Source organism: Paramormyrops kingsleyae, chromosome 3 (genome assembly GCF_048594095.1).
Source record: "Paramormyrops kingsleyae isolate MSU_618 chromosome 3, PKINGS_0.4, whole genome shotgun sequence".
Classification (NCBI taxonomy): Eukaryota; Metazoa; Chordata; class Actinopteri; order Osteoglossiformes; family Mormyridae; genus Paramormyrops; species Paramormyrops kingsleyae.
In genome coordinates, this window is record NC_132799.1 from 21670665 (window position 1) to 21693721 (window position 23057).

The 23057-nt window shown below is 41.4% G+C and overlaps 2 protein-coding genes across 6 annotated transcripts in view; both read right to left on the minus strand.

The window, feature by feature from the left end:
• Positions 1 to 16702, minus strand: part of ret (ret proto-oncogene receptor tyrosine kinase) — a 38913-nt gene extending 22211 nt beyond the window's left edge. For 2 of the 3 annotated variants that reach the window (XR_011989533.1, XM_023821421.2), the window contains exon 1: positions 16251 to 16702. Coding sequence is in view for 2 of the 3 variants with exons in the window: in XM_023821421.2 (XP_023677189.1) it covers positions 16251 to 16317 (67 nt within the window). In the remaining variant the exon portion in view is untranslated. The remainder of the gene's footprint in view (positions 1 to 16250) is intronic. The other variant, XM_023821419.2, reaches the window with a different exon arrangement.
• Positions 16703 to 18622: 1920 nt separating this feature from the next.
• LOC111848991 (heparan-alpha-glucosaminide N-acetyltransferase) overlaps positions 18623 to 23057 on the minus strand; it is a 62954-nt gene continuing 58519 nt past the window's right edge. For all 3 annotated transcript variants that reach the window (XM_023821425.2, XM_023821423.2, XM_023821424.2), the window contains 3 exons: positions 22901 to 22971; positions 22119 to 22231; positions 18623 to 21098 (listed from right to left, as the gene is read on the minus strand). In XM_023821425.2, coding sequence (XP_023677193.1) covers positions 20920 to 21098; positions 22119 to 22231; positions 22901 to 22971 — 363 coding nt within the window. In that variant the 3' untranslated portion in view covers positions 18623 to 20919. The remainder of the gene's footprint in view (positions 21099 to 22118; positions 22232 to 22900; positions 22972 to 23057) is intronic.

Sequence of the window (23057 nt, forward strand, 5' to 3'; positions counted from 1 at the left end):
AGTGCTGTCAAACGATTAAAATTTTTAATCAGATTAATCACAGGGTTGCTGTGGATTAATTTCGATTAATCACGATTAAATATCATTCATTTTTAATATAAATTAATCGTATTTCATTTTGCATGAGCAAAGACTCAAGAAAAAAGGAAATATGTATGCACTTAACATGTTTATTGAACATCTTGAACAGGAGTCGGATGCATTCCATCTGCCACAGAAGTGCAATACCATGGACCCATATCAAAAAGCAAGATTTTTTGCTTAGCCGGACAACTTGTCGGATTTAAGGTACCTCAGTTTGGTCTTTATCTTCGTTCACTTACAATTAGCCCGAACTACCGTAAATCTGACAAATAATCCGACTAATCATGAAATACAATTCTAGCCCGGTTAATTGCCATTGTTAGCAATATCACTTGATAACACATTACGCGTGGTGCTTTACGTATAAAACTCCGTAGCAACACGTCCACAGATAAGTTGGACGGTATAGTGTGTGCGACCGATTTAATGAGCCACAAATGAGAAGTAGTGCTTAAACAGTATAAAACTACAACTTTCCCTTCTGTTGATAAAAGGCGCAGCCATCTTGGATTCTGAACTCGGGATCCTCTGTGCTGCTCCGAGATCTCCGAGAAACGGGAGCGCGCATGCCGTCACTTCTGGCTTCAAAACTCTGGAATCCGACTAGGAATACGAGTTCCCAGGGCAAATGGAACGCACCAAAACTGCCCGAAATGGGTTGACAGAGACATTTCAGGGATTTTGAGTTATTTTGCACTGCAGATGGGTTAATTGCGTTAAAATTTTTTATCAGATTAATCATGATGATGGATTAATCTGCGTTAACCCGTTCATTTTGACTTTTTATATATATATATTTTTTTTAATTCTGATTGTTCTTCGCTGTATAATTGTGTACGGTGTCCTTGTGTGCTCTGAGAGGTGCCTTTAAAATAAAATGTATTTTTTATATATATATATATATATATATATATATATATATATATATATATATATATATATATATATATGCACATCTCTCTCTGTGTACGTTACGGAATATGTATAAATAAGAACATTTTAATAATGGCGAGCGATGACGGCGTAATGCTTTCCTTCCCGAAGCATATCCAGGAGTTTTACCTTCTTCTGAATGGTCAAGGTCTTCCTCTGGCGCATAGGCTCACTACTACCAGGCTTAGAACATGCAGGACGCTTGGGAGCCATCGTAGGGCTTAAAACAAAACGAAAACAATTGGACCACAAGCAAGGTACACGATACGCAGAGAACTGTGATGGGTTTGGGAAAAATCCGCGAAATAGCGGGGGTGCGATAGCTGAACCGCGATATAGCGGGGATCACTGTACTACTACTACTATTATTATTATTATTATTATTAATATTGTTATTATTATTATTATTAATAATAACGATAATAATAAATATATTATCAGTTACAGTGACCTTTAAAGAAATTAAAACAAGGATTATTTTCGTTAAAAACAAATGCTTTACTATAACTGAAACCTGAAACAATTTAAAAAAAGAAATTATGTGTAAAAAGTCTCCCTTTTGAAAATAAGAAAGCTGTACATCTTCTGTTTGAAGAAAAGAAATTAGGAGGAAAAAAGAGTAAGATCTTTTTAAAAAGTAATCTCTTTGGATAATAATCAATAAAACATGACGCTATCAAGCTAAACATACATTATTAATTTAATATATCATGTCAATGAAACAATTCTTATCTGGCGAAATATGGTTATGTACAGACGCTCCTCTAGTTACGAACTTTCAACTTACGAACTTTCAGACATAGAAACAAAGAGGACTGTAAGTCCAAATTGTGTTCTTTGGGCTTCCGTTTCCTGTGTAGTACGACTGGGTAGTACGACTTCTGGCCACTACTCCCGCTGCACAGCAGCGTAGCATCCGTACTCCCAGCATCCTAGTTCTTTGTACTTGCATATACCCTTAAAATGGTGTTGAATAACGACTTATGAACATTTCAAGTTATGAATGGCCGTTCGGAACGTATCTCTGTCATAAGTAGAGGAGTGTCTGTAATATGGTTATAAACCATAAAACATCACTATCGAGCTAAATATACATTAATCTAATAAAACACGTTGGTTAAACTATCAAGCTGAATGTAACCAATTTTTAAATTATAATAAAAACACACATTTTTAAAACCATGTGTAAACATATATTATTGATGTAAATGCTAGCTGAAACGTTCTTATTGATTCCACCGATTTGGAGAGATATACATATGGCTACAACAAATGGAAAATATGCCACATTTCATATTACAGTTCAGAGTGAGTATAGGCCTACCATAATACGATGTTGCTGCATAGCAGCAATTTCAACTGATGAAAATATAAACTGATATTTCAGATACAGGACATTTAGGTAAAAGCGTTGATCCAAAAACTGGATACAGATGATGGGAGTGAATTCTGAAAAAAAGATTGAACATTTAAAACGACAAGCAGAGAAAACAGATGTTTTTCAATTAGCAGGATCATTAACACCAGTTCTCGCCAAACAATAAAGGGACCATTTTGCTATTACTGTAAACTGACAGTGCCAGAAAATGTAATGTGAGGCACACATGCTCAAAAATGCATGTGCAGATGTGTGAGGTACAAATAAGGCAGGTGGTATAGATCAGATAGTGACATGGTGGAAAAGATTTCGCATAATGGCACCAATTACTGAGTCTGACAGGAAATTGAGGAGTGAAGGAGATGCACATGCACAGGTGAGAGTTTTTGTTTAGTTGCATTTTTTCAGTACCGATAATAAGCAAATGTACATGGTATGATAACCATCAATTTTCATACCATGGTCAAGTCAAGTCAAGTAGGTTTTAATTGTAATTTCAGTCATATACACAGTCTACAGTGAAACAAAACATTGTTCCTCCAGGACCAAGGTGCACAAAAAACAAAAGGACAGAAAAAAACACAGGACTACACAGTGCAATTTACAGGATGCAACAACATACAGTGCAGTCTCCAGTAGTAACAGTAGTAACCATCTTGGTTTGAGTGGATATTGAATAAATAGTATTATTGCAGATACAGTATTACAACCTGTACTATATTTTAGCAGCAAGACAGCAATAAATAGTAATAAAAGTGCAGAAGTGCAAACAGTAGCAGCAGGACAGGGAGTGTGCAGTATATAATAAATGGCAAATGAAATACAGATCGTGATTTATTTCTGGTTCAGAAGTCTGAAGACCTGAGGGAAGAAACTGTTTCCTATCCTGGCAGTGAAGGTTTGTATGCTACAGAACCTTTTGCCAGACGAAAGGAGGAAGAAGTGGATGTGGGAGCGGTGTGTGGGGTCATCCACAATGCTCAAGGCTTTGCGGATGCAGCATGAAGTGTAAATGTATGCGACAGAAGAGAGAGAGACCCTGATTATCTTTTCTGCTGTCCTCCCTATCCTCTTTAGGGTCTTCCAGTCCGAAGTGGAGCAATTCCTGTACCAAGCCGTGATGTAGCTACACAGGGTACTCTGGGAATTGAGGGAGTCCAAAGTCTGCGCAGGAAATAGAGACGCTGCTGGGCTTTCTCGGCGATAGAGCTGGTGTTGAGGGTCCATGGGAAGTTCTCCGTGATGTGAACACCAAGGAACTTGGTACTCTGGACAATCTCTACTGGGGATCTATTGATGACATTGGGTATGACATTAAACTGCATCTGGCCCTGCAGGAGGTCCTCCAACTTGCAGGGAAACATTTTGGAGGTTGGTGGTGGGATTGGCACTCCAGCTACCGTAAAACAACTCTCAACGGCTTGGTCTAAACAGACACGATACCCTTCTGCTTTCCGTTGGAGTAGGTCTGCTGCAGCCACCCACAGGAAGGCTGCACGCATTGTGAAGGGGATAGGGGAAAGTCTTCAGGAGCATCATCCCTGGAAGAATCGAAAACATCAAAGAGCTAATAGGGTCAGGCCTGTTGGGGATTGGGGATAGGGGCTGGTGCGGTGCTGAGGCATCACCTGCTGCATGGCGACACTTGGGTCCCAGCTTGAGGCAGCCCATCCAGGTAGGCGCATGGAACGTCTTGTCTCTCCGGCAAGATGACCATTTTCCTCTGCTGCCGGGGGAGCTTCGTAAACTCCACATTTCTGTGGCATTCACATTCTCTGAGGTACGCAGACCGGGGAGTGGCCTGATCTCTGTAGGTGGGTATATCTACTTTTGGTCTGGTTGGTCTGATGGCTGCCATACTCAGGGAGTAGCTGTTGTTGTAGCAGATAAGCTCCTCCTGATGGTGTCTGATATCACTACTTTCAACAAACGTATTATGAGACTCAGGCCAAGGGTGTCTTGTCTGTTGTCTCATTGTATGCTCCAACCGCGATGAAGGAGACATTTTGCTCACAACTTCGCTTGGTGGTTCATGGGTGCCCACAAGGTGACAGTCCTCTGGTCATGGGTGACTTCAATGCAGCCACTGGCACTGACAGGGCTGGCTTTGAGGATTGTGTCAGTCCCCATGAGTCCAGAGACCAGCGTGAGAGTGACTCCACATTCCTTGAGAAAGGTCAGGGGCTGCTGGTCGCTGGATCATGGTTCCAATGCCCTGAGCTGCATCGTTGGACTTGATACTCCAGTACTGGTGGTGTGGTGAAGGAGATTGATCACATCCTCGTGGGTAGATGCTGGAGGCTCCTGCAGAACTGCAGGGTCTACAGAAGTGCCCAGTTTGTGAATTCTGACTGCAAACTTGTTGTTCCTACTTTTAAGATTCAGCTTAGATCCAGTAGGCTAGCACCTACTTGGAGAATGAGGCTGGACTTAGCCAGAAGTTCAACAAAGTTCATCTTTGACCACAGTGCTCGCACAAGTTCCGTGAGCGGCGCGCGGCACAGAGCGCAGCGTAATGTATACCGCGTTCGGTCTGAAACCAGCTTTAGCCTATTAAGGTACGGCTGGAACGAAAACATTCTGGCAGGTGGGGCGCCAGGAACAGGATTGAGAACCACTGCACTACACTAACATGGCATGCCTGCACCGCCTACACTACTGATTACTGACAACCATGTATTATATTTACAGTATATACTGTATATATGTATAGCATTTTCATTATTCTAATTAAATTCTTAAATTACTTGGTAATCTTGGGTCCCGTGTCCTCCCTTGGATTTCTTTTGTTTTTCCTTTTTGTTATGATTCTGAGTCAGATCATAACACAGGGCACCCTAAATATTATCAAGAGGAGTCGCAGTGCATGACTTGGTGGCAACTCCAGTCTGTACCGGGAACTGAGGAGGAAGGCTATGACGGTTCTGAGGGGAGACAATGAGGTGTTAGATGAATCTGTGAGCAGGTGACACGTCATCTGTGGTTTAGTGACCCATGTCCTGCATATAGAGGAATTAAAGCATTATGCACATCTGAACCTATTCCTCTGAGACTTGCAGTCAAGACGGGTGATGGAACGGTTCTTGTGGATGACACTACAGTTGTGGGGTCAGCTACTTTGAGCAGCTGTTTAAAGCTGATCCTCTGGCTAGGATGTTGGACATCTCTGGGTCCACAGTGTGAACCACCCAATCTCACTGAGATAGCACAGGTGGTGAATCAGCTGGGGTAGGGAAGGCCACAGGGATCTGTGGTATCTGGGGTGAACTTCTCCAGGCTGGTGGTAAAGCTGTCCTCCTGGCATTGCAGTCAATCTTTGCTTCCATTTGGGAGTCAGGCGTCATCCCAACTGACTGGAAAACGGGACTTGTAGTCCCTTATCTGGAAAGGGAAGGGTGATTGCCGTGACTACAGGGGGATAACACTGCTCTCAGTGCCGGGTAAGGTCCTTGCTATTGTCATGCTTAACAGGATCCATGATCACTTGCTTATCTATCAGCACCCGGAGCAGTCTGGTTTTACCTCTAAAAAGTCTACCATCAACCAGATGACTGCGGGAGATGGATGGCCATTTCCAGAGTGTGAGACTTGACCGTGTATCTGTCTGGGTAGTCGCCAGCTGGGATCCCAAGGAGTTTCACCATGTGGTGGGTGTGGCAATGTGCTACATCAGCGCATGCTCCCCAACCTGACCTGACCTGGAGAGTGGTCACGGCATGCCCTCCTGAAGTCAACAACCATCTCCTTTGTCTTTTTCACATTCAGAGACAGGTTATTAGCCATTGCACCTCCTTTCTGTACACTGCCTCGTCATTCCCACTGATTAGAACTACCACAGTTGTATCATCAGCAAACTTGATGACATGGTTTAAGCTGTACATTGCTACACAGTCATGGGTCATCAGTATGATCAGCAGAGGGCTGAACACTGGGGGAGCCCTGTGGTCAGCGTGGTGGTACTGGAGATGTTCCTGCTGATCCTGACTGATTGAGGTCTCTCAGTCAGGAAGTCCAGGATACAGTTGCAGAGGGAAGTGTTCAGGCCCAGTAGTCTCAGCTTTCCTGTCAGATGCTGAGGTATGATTGTGTTGAATGCTGAACTGAAATCTATGAACAGCATTTTCACATAAGTGTCCTTTTTTTCCAGGTGGGTGAGGGCCAGGTGGAGGGTGCTGGTGATAACATCATCTGCTGATTGGTTGTGACAATATGCAAACTACAGGGGTTCCAGTAAAGGTGGCAGCTGACGAGCCACTCGAAGCAATTCATCTGTGAGTGCGATGGGACGGTAATCGGTGAAGCAAGACACTGGAGACTACTTTGGCATGGGGATGATGGTGGTGGTTTTGAAGCACGTTGGAATGACAATAGTGCTCAGAGACATATTGAAGATATCTGTGGGGGCATCTGCCAGCTGGTCTGCACATTCCCTGAGCACTAGACCAGGAATGTTCCGTGGGTTGACTCCGAGCAGAGTTCTCCTCGCATCAGCCGTGGCCTGGCAGAACACCTTGTCATTGGGGGGAAGGGTGGTCTTCATTGCTGCCATGTCATTCTGTGCTTCAAACCACGCACAGAAGTGATTCAGCGCTTTTAGAAGGGAGGCCTCATTATCACAGGCAGGTAGAGATATCCTGTAGTTGGTGATGGCTTGGATGCCCTGCCAGATGCGTCATAAGTCCCCAGTGTATTGGAAGTGACTGTGGATTCTCTGAGCATGTGCAGATTTTGCCACTCTGATGGCCGGGGACTGGTTGGCCCTTGCCATTCTCAGGGCAGCCTTATTATCGGACCTGGGTGTCTCAGGTTCTCAGCAGCATCTGCACCTCTGCAGTCATCCATGGTTTCTGGTTGGGGCATGTGACAATGGTCTTGGAGACACTAACATCCTCAATGCACTTTCTGATGTAGCCAGTCACTGATGCTGTGTACTCCTCCAGGTTGGTAGAGCCACTGAAGGTTGCAGCTTACCTAAACATGTCCCTGTCAGTGTGCTTTAAACAGTCCTGAAACACAGAGATGGCTCTTGGGAGCCAGGTTTTCATTTGCTTCAGAACGGACTTGGCACATCTGATAAGCGATCTATATGCTGGGATCAACGTAACAGAAATGTTGTCCGAGTAGCTGAGGTGGGGGCGGGGTCCCCATGAAAAGCAGGGTTCCCAAGGTCTATGAAATCAGTATACCACTGCAATCCTACACCCAGTCCACCTAGAATGGGTCTGAATGAAATTGCAAACACCCGGCCCACCTAAAATGGGTCCAAATGAAACCATAAACAACCAGCTGAGCCAAGAACAGGTCTGAATGAAACTGCAGACACCCAGCCTACAGTACCTAGAACAGATCCGAAGGAAACCACAAACACTGGCTCATGTAGAGTGGAACCTGAGATGCCTCGAATGGTGAAGAAGTAGCAAATTCATTAGAATTTCAGGAAGCCTTTCAGGCAGCTGACAGACAGACATGTTTAAGGACAAGTAACATCTGGGAAAACAGATGACTGCAGCTGTGTAATTAAAACCTCCCTCTTCAGGCTCAGGAGGAGCAATAATTAAAAAGGAAATAAAAGGGACTAAGGTGTTTTGTGAGGGAGGTAAAATCTCTCTTTACAGGACCCAATTATTTAAGAGAATACCTTCATGAAGGACCACCAGCATAATATCAAACATATATTGTTAAAATATTAATGTATAAATATTTAGTGGAGCACACAGGACATGAAATATAAATGGGGAGTCAAACTTTGTGGACGCTATGTGTGGTGCTGTGGGAGCTGCACTTGTGGACAAGGTGTGATTTATATTCTGGTCTCACGTGGGAGTGTTAAGAGAACAGACAGTTTAGAATCTATATTGCCATCGGCATTTAATTAGGCAAGCAAATGGCCGCAGTGTTGCTCCTTATTTCAGCCGACACATGTCATGTGTTGAGGGCCTCGGCCTGACAGCACACAGGAGAAAGAAGCCAGTTCACCATTCACCATTAATGCAGGTTAAAAAGCAACCTGTGAGTGACGATAAATGTGCACAGTGTGAGGAGACCAGTGAGATTGAGTCATTTCTAGTGGAAACACTTTAGGAAATAAGGGACTGCATTTTCAATTATGTTAAAGGATATTCCGTCGCAGCAAAAAGGGAATACGAAAAGATTTATAGGGCATCCGTAAGCAAGAAGACGGGAGACCTCAAAATGAAATGCATCAAACGGCTAAATTAAATACAAAACTAAAAACAGAGTGCCAGTTACTGCGGCAGATTTATTGCAGTGGTCCTGTTGGTTTCTGATAAATAAGTGGGCACACTAGAAAAAACCCCCCAAAGCATTAATGGCTGATACGTGTCTTCTAAATAAGAGCTGTTGGCTGAGGATGACATTGGTCAGGCTAAAGGTCTAGGTCAGAGGTCAGGGTCATGAGGTAACAGACAGGCCAGTGTGATCTGCTGCTCCAGCATGTTGGCGAACGTGACATATATGCATCTCTGTGCTGTTTAACTGATTATGGTCTCACAGCCACCAAAATATAAGGACGGTCACAAATATTATCACTCCTTTCTAACACTATTAACAAGTTAACTAAAGATTAATTAAAATATACAGCTATGGAGAAATCAGGAGACCACCCTACATTTTTAAACAAATCTGCATTTTTAAATCCGGGTTTAATCGTGGTTCTGCTGGCAGAAGGCTACACTAAGCAGCAGATTGCTTCCAGGTTCAGAATTTCTAAGACAGCAGTATACAAGAATAAGATGAAACAGGAGACATCGGGAATGACCAGAAACCAACCAGATAAAGGCCCGAAACAACTTTCTAATGCCAGAGATGACCATTAACTTATCTGACAGTTTCTCATGAATGACATCAAGTCACCCTCAAAAGGAATGAGAAACATTAAGGTGCAGGTGTGAGGTGCACTGCTAGGACAATTGTTATCAGGCTTCTAGAAGCAGGACTGAGGTCCCATAAAGCAAGGAAGAAGCCCTTCATTATTGAGAAACAGAGAAGAACCAGGCTGCAGTTTGCAAAGAAAAAATATATTATTCACAGATGTCCACCCATAAACTGAGAAATGAGTGAAACAAAATAATCTGTGGTCTCTCAATTTTTTCCACGGCTGTATTTTTGCAAGCCAGACATGAACAAAGATTAACATGGTCTGAGGCAGACGACAAATCACATTTCATTTATCAATATGGGACAATCCAGTAAGATACAGGATGGGTGGCAACACTAGGTTTTAAATGTTATTAATTAAACACAGTTAGCTGAGGCACCTTTTTAGTGGCAGTCCCTGGACTTCAGCCTGGGTAAACCTGTGCATTAAAACGCCCCTGTCTCTCTCCTACACAACACTAGTAGTAAGATCTGGTGGAGAAAACACAGCAACATCACCAAAATATCACATACAACAACAACAACAACAACAATAATAATAATAATATTTTTTCCCATAGAAAATAATAATAATTTTCTATGGGAAAAATTATGATGATGATGATTATTATTATTATTATTATGATTATTATTCTGAGCTGATAGAAATAGGTCATTGTGCCATGTAAATGTATGACAAACTGGATTATTCACTGTATTTTGTTTGGATCCAACTTTTAATTCCACCTTTTTTTCCATATACACAACATATTAATGCAAAATACTTTTCTTTTATAGGACATAGTAAATAAACATTTTCCTTGCATCTCACTCGTGTTATCAGACACTTGTGCTTCCAGGACATCGCTGTTAATGGAGCAGAGAGAAATGATTATGAGATTTGAATGCAAACTGCAAGACCAATCTGCAAGTTCGCAGCACTAAAGCCAACATACAACACTGGTGCTATGTGACCGGAGACACAGCAGCCAAGCAGGGGCCACACTGACATGTGTGCTGGTCAGTTACACACACACACACACACACACACACACACACACACACAGAGTCATGTAATCATATCTTTTTGGGGACTGCTCATTCATTTCTATGGGGAAAACTCCAATCCCAACACAATGACCTGTGTAACCCTAACCATAAGTAACCAAACAAAATAGGAAACTTTTGACATTTTTACTTTTTTGAATACGTTGATCTTTGTGGGGACCTGAAAATGATCCCCACAATGTCAAAATAACAGGTTTTTATCACATTGTGGGAGACATTTGGTCCCCACAATGTAACATAACCCTAATCCATACACACACACACACACACACACAGAAAGGCTATAGCATCAGTAATGCACACAGACTGAGATTCTTACTGATCTATAACATATACACACAGAACATGGCATTATATCCCAAATCAGCATTAGTATTCAATGAGATAGGCTTTGTAGGAAACAGAAATAACTTGTCCAAGTTACTTCACATTCAGCTTCACTGACCACACTCTCTACGTGTACCTTATAGTCTGCATTCACAAAGATTTGTATGAACAGACTCTCCTTGATAACCAAGCTTGAACCTGTAATTTCAATTTCAATCAGGACACCAACGAAAAGCTTTCTGCAAACACATGATGATTGAGGAAAGAGTATCATTCTGTGCAGGGTCATGGCATGTTCACTTGGATCACTTTAAAGGTGGTCAAGTTCCATTTCCAGCTGATATACACTCACCTAAAGGATTATTAGGAACACCATACTAATACCATACTACGGTATTTGACCGCCTTTCGCCTTCAGAACTGCCTTAATTCTACGCGGCATTGATTAAACAAGGTGCTGAAAGCATTCTTTAGAAATGTTGGCCCATATTGATAGGATAGCATCTTGCAGTTGATGGAGATTTGTGGGATGCACATCCAGGGCACGAAGCTCCCGTTCTACCACATCCCAAAGATGCTCTATTGGGTTGAGATCTGGTGACTGTGGGGGCCATTTTAGTACAGTGAACTCATTGTCATGTTCAAGAAACCAATTTGAAATGATTCGAGCTTTGTGACATGGTGCATTATCCTGCTGGAAGTAGCCATCAGAGGATGGGTACATGTTAGTCATAAAGGGATGGACATGGTCAGAAACAATGCTCAGGTAGGCCGTGGCATTTAAACGATGCCCAATTGGCACTAAGGGGCCTAAAGTGTGCCAAGAAAACATCCCCCACACCATTACACCACCACCACCAACCTGCACAGTGGTAACAAGGCATGATGGATCCATGTTCTCATTCTGTTTACGCCAAATACCATTTGAATGTCTCAACAGAAATTGAGACTCATCAGACCAGGCAACATTTTTCCAGTCTTCAACTGTCCAATTTTGGTGAGCTTGTGCAAATTGTAGCCTCTTTTTCCTATTTGTAGTGGAGATGAGTGGTACCCGGTGGGGTCTTCTGCTGTTGTAGCCCATCCGCCTCAAGGTTGTGCGTGTTGTGGCTTCACAAATGCTTTGCTGCATACCTCGGTTGTTACGAGTGGTTATTTCAGTCAAAGTTGCTCTTCTATCAGCTTGAATCAGTCGGCCCATTCTCCTCTGACCTCTAGCATCAACAAGGCATTTTCGCCAACAGGACTGCCGCATACTGGATGTTTTTCCCTTTGCACACCATTCTTTGTAAACCCTAGAAATGGTTGTGCGTGAAAATCCCAGTAACTGAACAGATTGTGAAATACTCAGACCGGCCCGTCTGGCACCAACAACCATGCCACGCTCAAAATTGCTTAAATCACCTTTCTTTCCCATTCTGACATTCAGTTTGGAGTTCAGGAGATTGTCTTGACCAGGACCACACCCCTAAATGCATTGAAGCAACTGCCATGTGATTGGTTGATTAGATAATTGCATTAATGAGAAATTGAACAGGTGTTCCTAATAATCCTTTAGGTGAGTGTATGTGTGGCATTAACAGGATAACCCATTCCATCCTCATTACATATTAGGGTTTGGGAAGTATTTCAAAGGGCTGTGTGTGTGTGTGTGTGTGTGTGTGAGAGAGAGAGAGAGAGAGAGAGAGAGAGAGTCATGTTTGTTAATGGAGTACAGGCATAGCCGGGTAATGGTGCTCTAATTCAATTACATAAATTTTGCTGTTCAGAGAAAAAGGTCTTAGGAAACTTGACAAGTGGCTCTGTTGGGCCAAACAAACAGCCATAGTCCCATCCCGCCGGAAATCTTTTCACAACCCCCAGAACAACCACCTCCATGCAGACAAGTGTTGATTGTTGCCTTTTGTATTTTCTAAGTTCCCAATAAAAGTTATTAAAAAAACACCGATTGTCACTAGCATTGACTAGATTAGTGAATACACATTGTTACAATCAAACCAGAAATTCAGAGTTCCACGATTTAATAAGATTAGACTGAAGCACTCATTTGTGAATCAATCAATCCTAAAAATAAATATTGAACTTAATTCAAGACTAAATGTATATTGAATTTGTTATTGCAATGATATGCTAAATGTATGTATTTGTGACTTTAAGTCTTTTTTGTGGTATCACAAATAGAGCTGCAGTAATGCAAGAAAAATTTCAGACTCATCATGTCTGACACTAAAGTATCGTATCATATGACATCATATCATATATCATAGACACTTACATTCTGTGCGTTTGTCAGACTGTATGGTACAATACAAATTATTATGTGAAATGTACAATGTATGATATGATTAATCTTTTCTTATAGGTTTGACCAGTAATAACAGGGGAGCTTTGGGCATGGAAAGGTCAACCCTGAAGCTATGTACATCCCCGTCCCTTCGCTTTTCAAGTATATCCAGGAAAAGGCTCAAAGCCAGGAAGTCAGGAAGCTTCATTGATCATTTTTAATGCTAACTTTTTGAATGGAAATTAGTGGATTTGTACTCATGTATAAATATCTTAGATCAGGTGTGGCCAATCTTATCCATGTTTTCGCTGTAATTCCCTAATTAGGCTACTAATGAGAGAGGACTGATTGTGGGCTGAAGTGTCCTCACACCTGGGTTTGAACAGCTGACCTACAGGTTATCCCAAAAACCTGCATACACACTGGCCCTTTGCAGATAAGATTGGCCACCCCTGTCTTAGATGGTCATTACTCTCCTCTAAATATAATTTTAATTGTCCAAAAAAAAAAACATACAGGAACCTATGGCACATCCTACCTATTGAAACGTCCTATAATTGGGTTCTGCGCTGGGGTTCTGGTTTACTATCCATGTTTTGCATGTTGTATATCAAATTAACTGACATGAGTTCTGTATATAATGTGTCAGTATTTCTCATATATTTATGGCAGCACATCTTTGTAAAGTATTTTAGTCTACCGTGAAATCCTATCCAGGTGGGACATTCTGAATAAATGTTTCAGTCTATCGGGCTGTGCTACCCATATATTTTTAAAGTTGCGATGCTCTGCTAAAGTATTTCACTCTATCGAGATGTACTACTCATCTATTTTAGATGAGTACGTTCTGATGAGGCGTTTCCGTCCATCGAAATGTGCTACCTATGTATTTTATAAAGGTAGGATGCTCTGATAAATTATTTCAGTCTATCGAGATGTGATACCTGTGGTTTTAACACTGGTAATACAATCTGGTAAACTATGCCAGACTATCGAGATGCGCTACTTAAACATTAGTTAGTTTTTTACTCTAGTTACTTTATTATTTTTAGGAGTATCGCTTTCAGTTTCAGCTCATAAAAATGACGGTAACATTTTTCGATAGGGTAACAGCAATCGATAGATAGATATAGGCCTATCTGTCGAAACACGCTATAGTAGGACAAGTCGACAAGGTAAAACAAATCGTTAGAACACGGGATTGTTCTTGTCCCGAATGTTATTTTAAAGACCGAACCCTGCTGCCTCAGTGTGATCAAACCAATTTTAACTAGAGCAAACTTTTCAGCGATGACGTTTTTATACACAACAGCTACGGGTTCTTTAAGACGTGTCCCTTGCTATCCGGATAGAGACCCGAGCAATGTAAGCAGTGGTAATAGGGGTGAGTGTCCACCCGTTTAACCGACGGCGATTTACCCTGCAAAGACAAACACTGGTGTTTGCTTAGCCTTGGCTGCACCTGGCCAGCACCTGTCCGCAGGCGTGATGCATTAAAGCGCCATGTCTATCCGTGCTGAAAGAAAGGCTCAGGGGATTGGCACACCACCTTTCCGCACGCCTTTCAACACTTCATCACAAAAGAAATAAGAAAAGCTGAGTCCTTCTGCTTCCTGCACTTTTTTAGATGCACCTTTTAAATTACCATTGTCAGGATACAGCAGCAGCTAAACACACTGACAATGACTCCAAAATACTTTTTTTTAACCACGGCAATGGTATTTAAAAACGAAGACTATATATTATTCCCTCAATCAAAACATTTTTGTCTGTGTACGGACAGGGTGAAGATCCCTGCATCATAGCCCCATACAGAAAGAAAAAGATTGCACCCAAAATATCACAGTTTATATTATGTGTCCCTTATACTCAAGCGTAATTCACTGTTACAATAAGAGACGATTAACATAAGTGGCCCTTAAAGACTTCAAGCAAGAGCTTTAAAAATCATGAATTAATCCCCATCATATTTTAGCACAATTAGTTTCTTATAATGAATAAATTACCTTCCGTCTTCATGTAACCATTATCACTACGCTAAAACATTGTAACGTCAAAAAACCCATTTATGGTCGAACGGTGCAATTAGAGAATCAGTATTGTGCACCTTTTCCCGTAGCTGTGCGTACATATAGGCTCATTTAAAGGGCACAGTGTGTCATGATTTTAATGCATGTTGAATCACTATTCTCATTACAGCTGCTGCAGGTCGCGGACTTCCGAGCAATGAGTAAGCCTGTAAATATGGGCACTGCTGCAGCTGGACTGGTTTTCACTGCCAGATCATAATTATATTACCATACAGCGGTGTGTATTTCTCCAGCAATGTAGGTGATACCTTACTCAAGGATAAGCAGGCAACCCTGGGCTCAATGCTGGAGAATTGGCATTGTGGACTCCCACTCAGCTGGGACTTCATGACCCAACGGGGAGACTTCACGCCATTATCATCATTAGAATCACTCCCATCTTGTTTTTATAACCACGCCCTGCAGTTATGTGAAAAAAGATGACCTCTGCGTTTGAGAAAGCTTTAATTTCCTTAAATTTATTTACAAATAGGCCACTAGTGTCAGCATATGAGATCAATTATTTTTGTTGTCCACTGTAAAAAACTTGCACTTTACGGGCTGATATGTTTTTTAAATGTCAAGCGAGAGTTAATGAAATTTCCTATTGCCACCGGGGACAACGTGTGACAGTGAGATCGAAATCTGTCAATATATCAGTATCGGTTAATCAGGAATCGGGTACACAACCTGTTTACACATCAATGTTCAAATCCAGCAATTCATGATATGTGCAGAAATACATATATATCCGTATAGCACGAATTTTACGAAAAGTTTCAGTAGACATTCCTTCTAAAGAACTCTTCAACTTATTTTTTTATCATTTAATTTAAATTTAATTGAGTCCTATTGTTCTTCCCAAATTAATCGAAGAGAAACTTCAGCACCTTCACCGGGCGGCTCTGATGCATGCGGGACAGATACACAAAAGACGCACCGAAAAAAATGCTATAATTCACCTTTACTGGGCGTGGGGGAAGTTAAATTATTTTGCTTTATAACATTTGCAATATAAATCACATTTGAACTTGATAAAGTTCCAAGAGTCGCACGATTTCATGTGTCTCCACTTCAGTGACAAACGTGTGGAATCCCATAATTGAGGCTCGGTGCTTTGGCGAAAAGTAATTTCTCTAATATCAAAGAAAAGATTCGCTAAAGGTGCACGTTCTAATTAGCCATCCAAAGGAAACGCAGCGTGCGGTCACAGAGGAGCACACAGGCTTACCTTCATATAACAGGAAAAGGAGCAGACAGAGGCGTTTCATCAGCTGGAACCCAAACGTCGAGCCCATGCTCGTACGCTCCCACTCCGACAAAAGGCGCAGGAAGGAGTGGATCCGCGTGCGGGCGGACTTCGAGGGATGTGCGCTGATCGCTATGCACTGAGGCGCTCCTCAGTCTGGACGTCCCAACGGCAGCCAGGCGGGCTGTGACTGCGACGCAGGGGGAGGTTCAGCCGGAGCTCGTGCGCTGCCGTATGTCCTAGGCTCCAGTTGGTGGAGCTCCGCTTGTGGAGCTGTGTGTGGAGGAGAGGGGATCTGGAGCGCTACCAAAGCACCTCGCCTTTAGTCCGCTATTGTCAAGCTCATTCCGATTATCTATCGTTTATTACCAACATCCTGGGCTAACAATAAGCAAAAACAGCGAGTCTTGCATGCTGCGTCCTCTTAATTAATCAGGGAAGAGAAAGTTAACCCTGCTTGCTACACGTCACCTAAAAGCAATGCATGTATTTTTAATTCTTAGTTTTTATCGCTATTTATAAAGCTACGCGTGATCGATACCCCTTTTTAGCTTTTACAACTGTGATACAGTTAAATTAGTTTTGTCGGATAGAGGATCAAATTGTGTTAAAACAGACATTTTTATCATACCGTAATGCACAACGGTAGGAATATTATATCCTTTCAACTTAATTTTCGTGGAGGAAAGATGTCAGGTAACATGTAAAGTTACTTTATAAGTAAAAGGAGGACAATGCGGTCTTATGGCCGGTCTGGCATTTATCTGAAGGGACCGTAAACAGGACGCGGCCATCGGAGCCCCTATTCAAGGTTAACAGTATGACTGAAACAGATGCGCAACGGGGCCACATAAACAGCGATTTAGAGGAAATCAAATGAAACAGGTCGGAAACGAAAGGTTTCTCATTACATTTATTTCAGCTTCAATCAATCAACTTTTACAAATAAATCATTACCTCTGTGAGCATACCCATACAAAACACCGAGAGAGAACTTAAAACACACATTTGTTAGAAATAACCATTATATATATATATATATATATATATATATATATATAGAGAGAGAGAGAGAGAGAGAGAGAGAGAGGATGGGCTGAAGTTCGGGAACACACCACTTCTCTGACAATATGCAATATTAAACCCTCTGGCTCTCTGTACATAAAAACTTATATAGAGGTAGACTATACAGGTCTTCATTAAAAAAGTCTACATTTAATCATCACAATAGAGATTTTATTAATTTGGGCAAATGGGATTAAGCATCCAGCAGTATGGTACTTAGCTGGCAGTCCTGAGGTGTCCCCTGGCAAACAGGGACAGACCTGTGATGCTTATAGCTTTGTCATGTGACAGACACTTCACAAAATGCCCCTCATTTTTCCGTGTTGGTGATAGGATTAGCGGGTCAGGCTAACACACAGCTGCACGTGTGATTGTGCTGCTTCTTCCTACAGCTCCCCAGCTGCTTCCAAACTGCCATTTGGTTAAATCAGCTACACAGCCGATGTTTTCATTCTAAAGGTGAAAACTGCTCCCAGAGCCACCGTGGAAACGCATAAACTTTTTCTATATCTTTGCAGCCCTCCATCTCCTTTCAATTCTGCACACAATGGCACCTCATCTGAGCTACCTTGTCACACCTGTTCAGAAGAAAACCTTTTAGGATGAATGTGCTCTGAAGCACTCAAGAGCTCTCCATGGAAACATGAAGGGGCCTGAGATAATAAATATAACTTGTAAATAATTCATAGATGTTCATTATCAGCTGGTAATAAATCAATTATTAATTCATTATTAATTAGATTTTTGTTATCGTTACACATGCTGGAAGGTTAAAAAACAGAAAATACTAAACATGCATTATGTATGTGGCTATTCCTTCAGTCACGCAGAGATGAGGATAACTCTCCAGTTAATGGAGCATCTTCTCTTGTGTACAATATAAATATTCACTGTACATGAGGGAAAATAAGCAACCCACATTAATCCTTCTTTACTGTGAGTGATGTTTCTACCTTTTTACAATTTAGTGTAAATAAAACCAAATCCTGCCTAGGAGTCTCTCTACTCAAGAACAGACTCTAAACAGCCTGGTCTCTAGATAACAGCTGACACAATCACTTACATACCTGCTTTCTTTCTCTGTGTTTCCATTATTATTTTCTACCAGCCAGCTGCCGATGATGTCAGTCTGGCCATGCTGACATACCCATCTCATGACCCAAAGAAGTCAAAACCTAGATCCACTGTCATCTGTAATATACAGGCTACTTTTCAAAAGATTCACTGACTTGGAAAATGTATGTGTGAAAATGGGGAGCTGTTGAGTGGAGAAAAAGTAACAAAACAGGTGTGTAAATCATTTTTACTATAATTTTAAACAACATTAATAAGCACAGAATACAGTCAAACATTTCTGCATTTTTTAGTCATTTGTAATCAAAGTTTATTATTATTTAATTAACTATATAAGGAGAAATATCTCTATTACAACTATTACTGCAAAATGAAAATTAGGAAATAGGTGGAGATGGAGACCAACAGAAAAAAAACATTTGCATAGACACAAACACGTGTATATATTTATATAAAAGACGTTTCTGTGTCATTTTTTATTTTTTTTTGAGAAGGACACTGGAATATTTCACAATCAGGTCATTTCAGTTTGTTCTCATCTGTATGACCATGATTCACAAAGGAAATGTTGGAAGTCTCTCCCACACAGATGTTTGACCCCTGAAGTGGTACCAATTTGCTGAACGTCCCAGACAGAGAGAAGACCCAATGACGGCTTCACAGTTAAAGCTTCTGCATGGGGCAATCGCTTGTTCTAATTTGTTAAGTACCACTTCAGAATAATTGATTTAAACACTAAATTCAATTCTTACACAACTGACACCAAATAAAACATTCTGTGTGTTTTCAAGGCAGTAAATCAGAGCTCCTGTTTAAATTGTGCCACCCTCTCTGCAAGATGGCAGAGGCTTTGAGGGATCCGAATGGAATGAATGAGGATACAATGTGTACAATGTATTCCGCATCTAAGGTGTATACCGCATCTAAGGTGTATATCACGTGTAAGGTGTATACACCGTGCAAGGTGTATACTGCATGTAAGGTATATTCCGAGTGTAAAGTGTACACCACATGTAAGGTGTATATTGCATGTACAGTGGATATAAAAAGTGTACACATCCCTCTTAAAATGCCAGGTTTGTGATTTTAAAAAACTGAGACCATGATAAATCATTTCGAAATTTTTCCCACCTTTAATGTGACCCATGACCTTTACTGAAAACTGAACGGAAACTGAAAAACATACAAATCTCTTAGGGAAAAACATGCAATTAGCTGGTTGCATAAGTGTGCACACCTTAAAAACGAATACTTTGTTGAATTACCTTTGATTTAATTACAGCATTCAGTCGTTTTGGGTACACACCTGCCATCAATTAAAGTGACTCTGATTAACCCCAAATAAAGTTGAGCTGTCCTAGTAGGATTTATTTTCCTAACATTTACTCAGTTGCATCCTACAGCCATGATTTGCAGAGAGCTGCAAAAAGAGTACAAAAAAATTCCACAGAATTAGAGTATCCCATAGAACACAGTGAAGACAGTCATCAAGAAGGTATACACCACATTCTGTTTCCATGGTGATGATGCTCTGATTTTACTGCACACTTCTGCCTATCACTGTAATGCTTTGGTAGCCTCAGCTTTTGGAAATAGTGTTGTTGTGGTACATTGGTACAAGCTCAGTCCAGCATGTTAGTGGTGCTGGCATTGGCAACTGATATTGCTCATGTAAGTGGGTATTGGTAGAGTACAGTATAGCTCATGTAAGTGGGTATTTGTAGAGTACAATACAGGTCACATTAGCAGTTAGTGGTAGGGTGGAGCACTGGTCATGTTAGTGGTTAATGGTAGAATACAGGTCACATTACCAGTTAAGAATAGAGTACAATATAAGTCACATTAGCAATTAGTGTTAGAGTACAGTACAGCTTACATTAGTGGATAGTGGTAGAGTAGAGTACAGCTCATGTTAGCAGTTGGTGACAGAGTGGAGTACAGGTTATATTAATGGATAGAGGTAGAGTACAATTCATGTTAGTGGTTAGTGGTAGAGTGCAGTATACACTACCAGTCAAAAGTTTTTGCACAATATTCTTTGCTAATAAATACATTTACAGTATGTTCACCATTTGAGTACTTTCAAAATGTCATATCTTTTATTCATCAAAGTAACCCCCTCTAGCAGATATAAGCATAGAGAAAATTCAAGGCATTCTTGCTGCAAGGGATATTAAATACTGCTCTATTTCATGGGATGAAACGATTCAGTAGTACATCTAAAGTTAAAGGATAGCCTGGAATTTGACTATACCATCAACACAACCAGTTAATAGGATGCCAGATATGTACATGTTCTCTTTCCATGTTATAAAGGAAACTTGTTTTATTTGACTTATATTTTCATTTATAGGTGTTTAACTTTCCAATGCTTAACAATAATAAAAACGATGTCTACATCTTTGGAAAAGTAGTATAAATCTGTTGTGTTCCAAAGCTTTTGACTGGTAATGTAGCTCATGTTAGTGGTCTTGCCATTTGTAGTGTGAGTAACTTAGCTGATGAAGAACCATTATAATTTGATGAAGACCCTCTTCCTGTACAGCAGGTAAGCAATGTAAACCCACAGAATGATATTCAACAAACTCTGCAGAAGGAGCTCTCCATGACTCAGCTTAGCCGGCTCCCACTTGAATGGCAAATAGAACCCCAGGATATTCTGGCCTGCATACACGAAAATGGAGTTCATTCCTGCAGAAGAAAGCACCAAATCACCAGCTGATATTACCTTCAGAAAGGCCAGTCAAAGGGCATGACTTGGTCACAAGAATAAGACAGCTATCACAGGAAATGTGCTGTGCTTGTATGCAGGCTGCTCTGAATTGCTGGAAACCACCAAAGACAAGCTCACAAGTCAGCAGTGATACAGGGAGATCGTTTGTAGTTTGACTGATTCTGGAAAGGTGCAGCAACACTGACTGCTGGCAGGCTTTTTTGGAATCTCACCAAACTTAAAGATCCTCTGCCACTTCACTGTAACAGCATTCTGCACCTTTTCATTCCTTTTCATCATAGCTGGACGTTTTGCAGCTCTAACTAGTGGATTATGCAAATAAGCACAGTTATTGCCAACCAAAATTTGTACTGAGTTCTGTATGTAAAAGTCAAAGAATGAGTAAATATTTTAGGAGTAAAAACACCAACAATCAGCAGCCTAAACCCAAGACAGCAAGATGAACCCCTCTCCAGAGTCTGACATAAGCAAAAGCATTGCTGTTATTTACATCACTGTTGGTGAATTACAGATGCTGATAAGATTAAAAGTAACTCTTGATAATGTGTTATTTACGAGCTGAGAGGGACAAAGACTCATGTGTGGATGACTTTAAATTTTCTCCACAGCTTCTGTAAGTGCCTTGCTGCTCCGCCCTCTTCCTTTTGCTGGTCCCTCCCAGCAGCAGATGCCTACTCCTGCCATCTGCAGAAAATGCCTGCCCTGCTCTGTCATGCACAGCGGCGCTACTATAACTCACAGGGCTTTTCTTTGGTGTTTTTACGGTCACCCCCAGTAAGGAGCTGTTCTGTACAATGGCGACTGGCTCATGCCAGCTGTCACTGTAAGACCGGCTCATCTGTGCTCAGTGTGAGTATTCAGCTGGCTGAGTGTGCATCGAGGAAAAGAAGCACCTTGTCGTAGAATTTGGATAGGAAACTTCCTGTACTCAGTCTAGCAGGTGGCACACACACACCAGCACCTCACACTGGGCTCACCTGGGTAAATGAAGGGCTTCCCCTCCCACCAGCCCTTGATGTCAATGATGAAATACATTAATCCCATCATGATGAAGGCAAAGCAGCTTGTGCAAGTAATGAAGGACAGGGACCTTGGGGACAGAAGCAGGCGAGTGAGTAAGAGGACAAGCAGGGGACTTTCTTGTCTCCCAGGACACTGCGGACCACAGTGTCAGTTCAGTGATACAGCACACTGTGGACTCCAGTATAAGATTTTCCAGTTTTACCAAGCATAGCTAAACAAAAAGATACATTAATTATGATTCACCCACAACAACACCCTAAAACTAAAAGACCTAAAACAGCTAAAAACCAGAAACTACAAACTAAAAGAACTATATTAGGAACAGGAAAACAAATCATGCAAAAATCTTTATATGGTGAAAGATTGCTGTTTACAAAACCTGGAAGCTGTACCTCTCCGGGAAAACCTGAAAACACACTACTGTGTCCAGCTGGATTTCTTTTGAATTACTCTCTCTTTCAGCCAGATCAGTTTTGTGGAGTTACTGCGTTTCCTGATGGTGAACAGGGGGTGCACCCACTGCAACCCAAAACAAATTACCCTCTTTCCTGGCACGCAGAAGAAGTGATGTGCTGGGTGAATCAATCAAGCCTGCACTGCTGCCATTATTCACATCAGTGTTTGTCATTAGTGGTATGAAAATGCATGTCTCAGGGGGCAGTGATTTGTGATTTTTGGAAGCCCATTCTTTTCTCTGTTGGAAAGTGACTGGATTTAGGGGTCAGGAAGCACTTACCATAGGTTTTTATTGACAGGTATAAATCCTTCGTCTCGTGAGCACTTACAAAGGATTGCTGCGAGGATTCCCTGGGGTTGAGAAGAAGCAAATTTCGGGTCAATGCAGAGTAATTAAGCCAACAATACCAGAGCAGCAGCACAGCATAAGAGAGGAA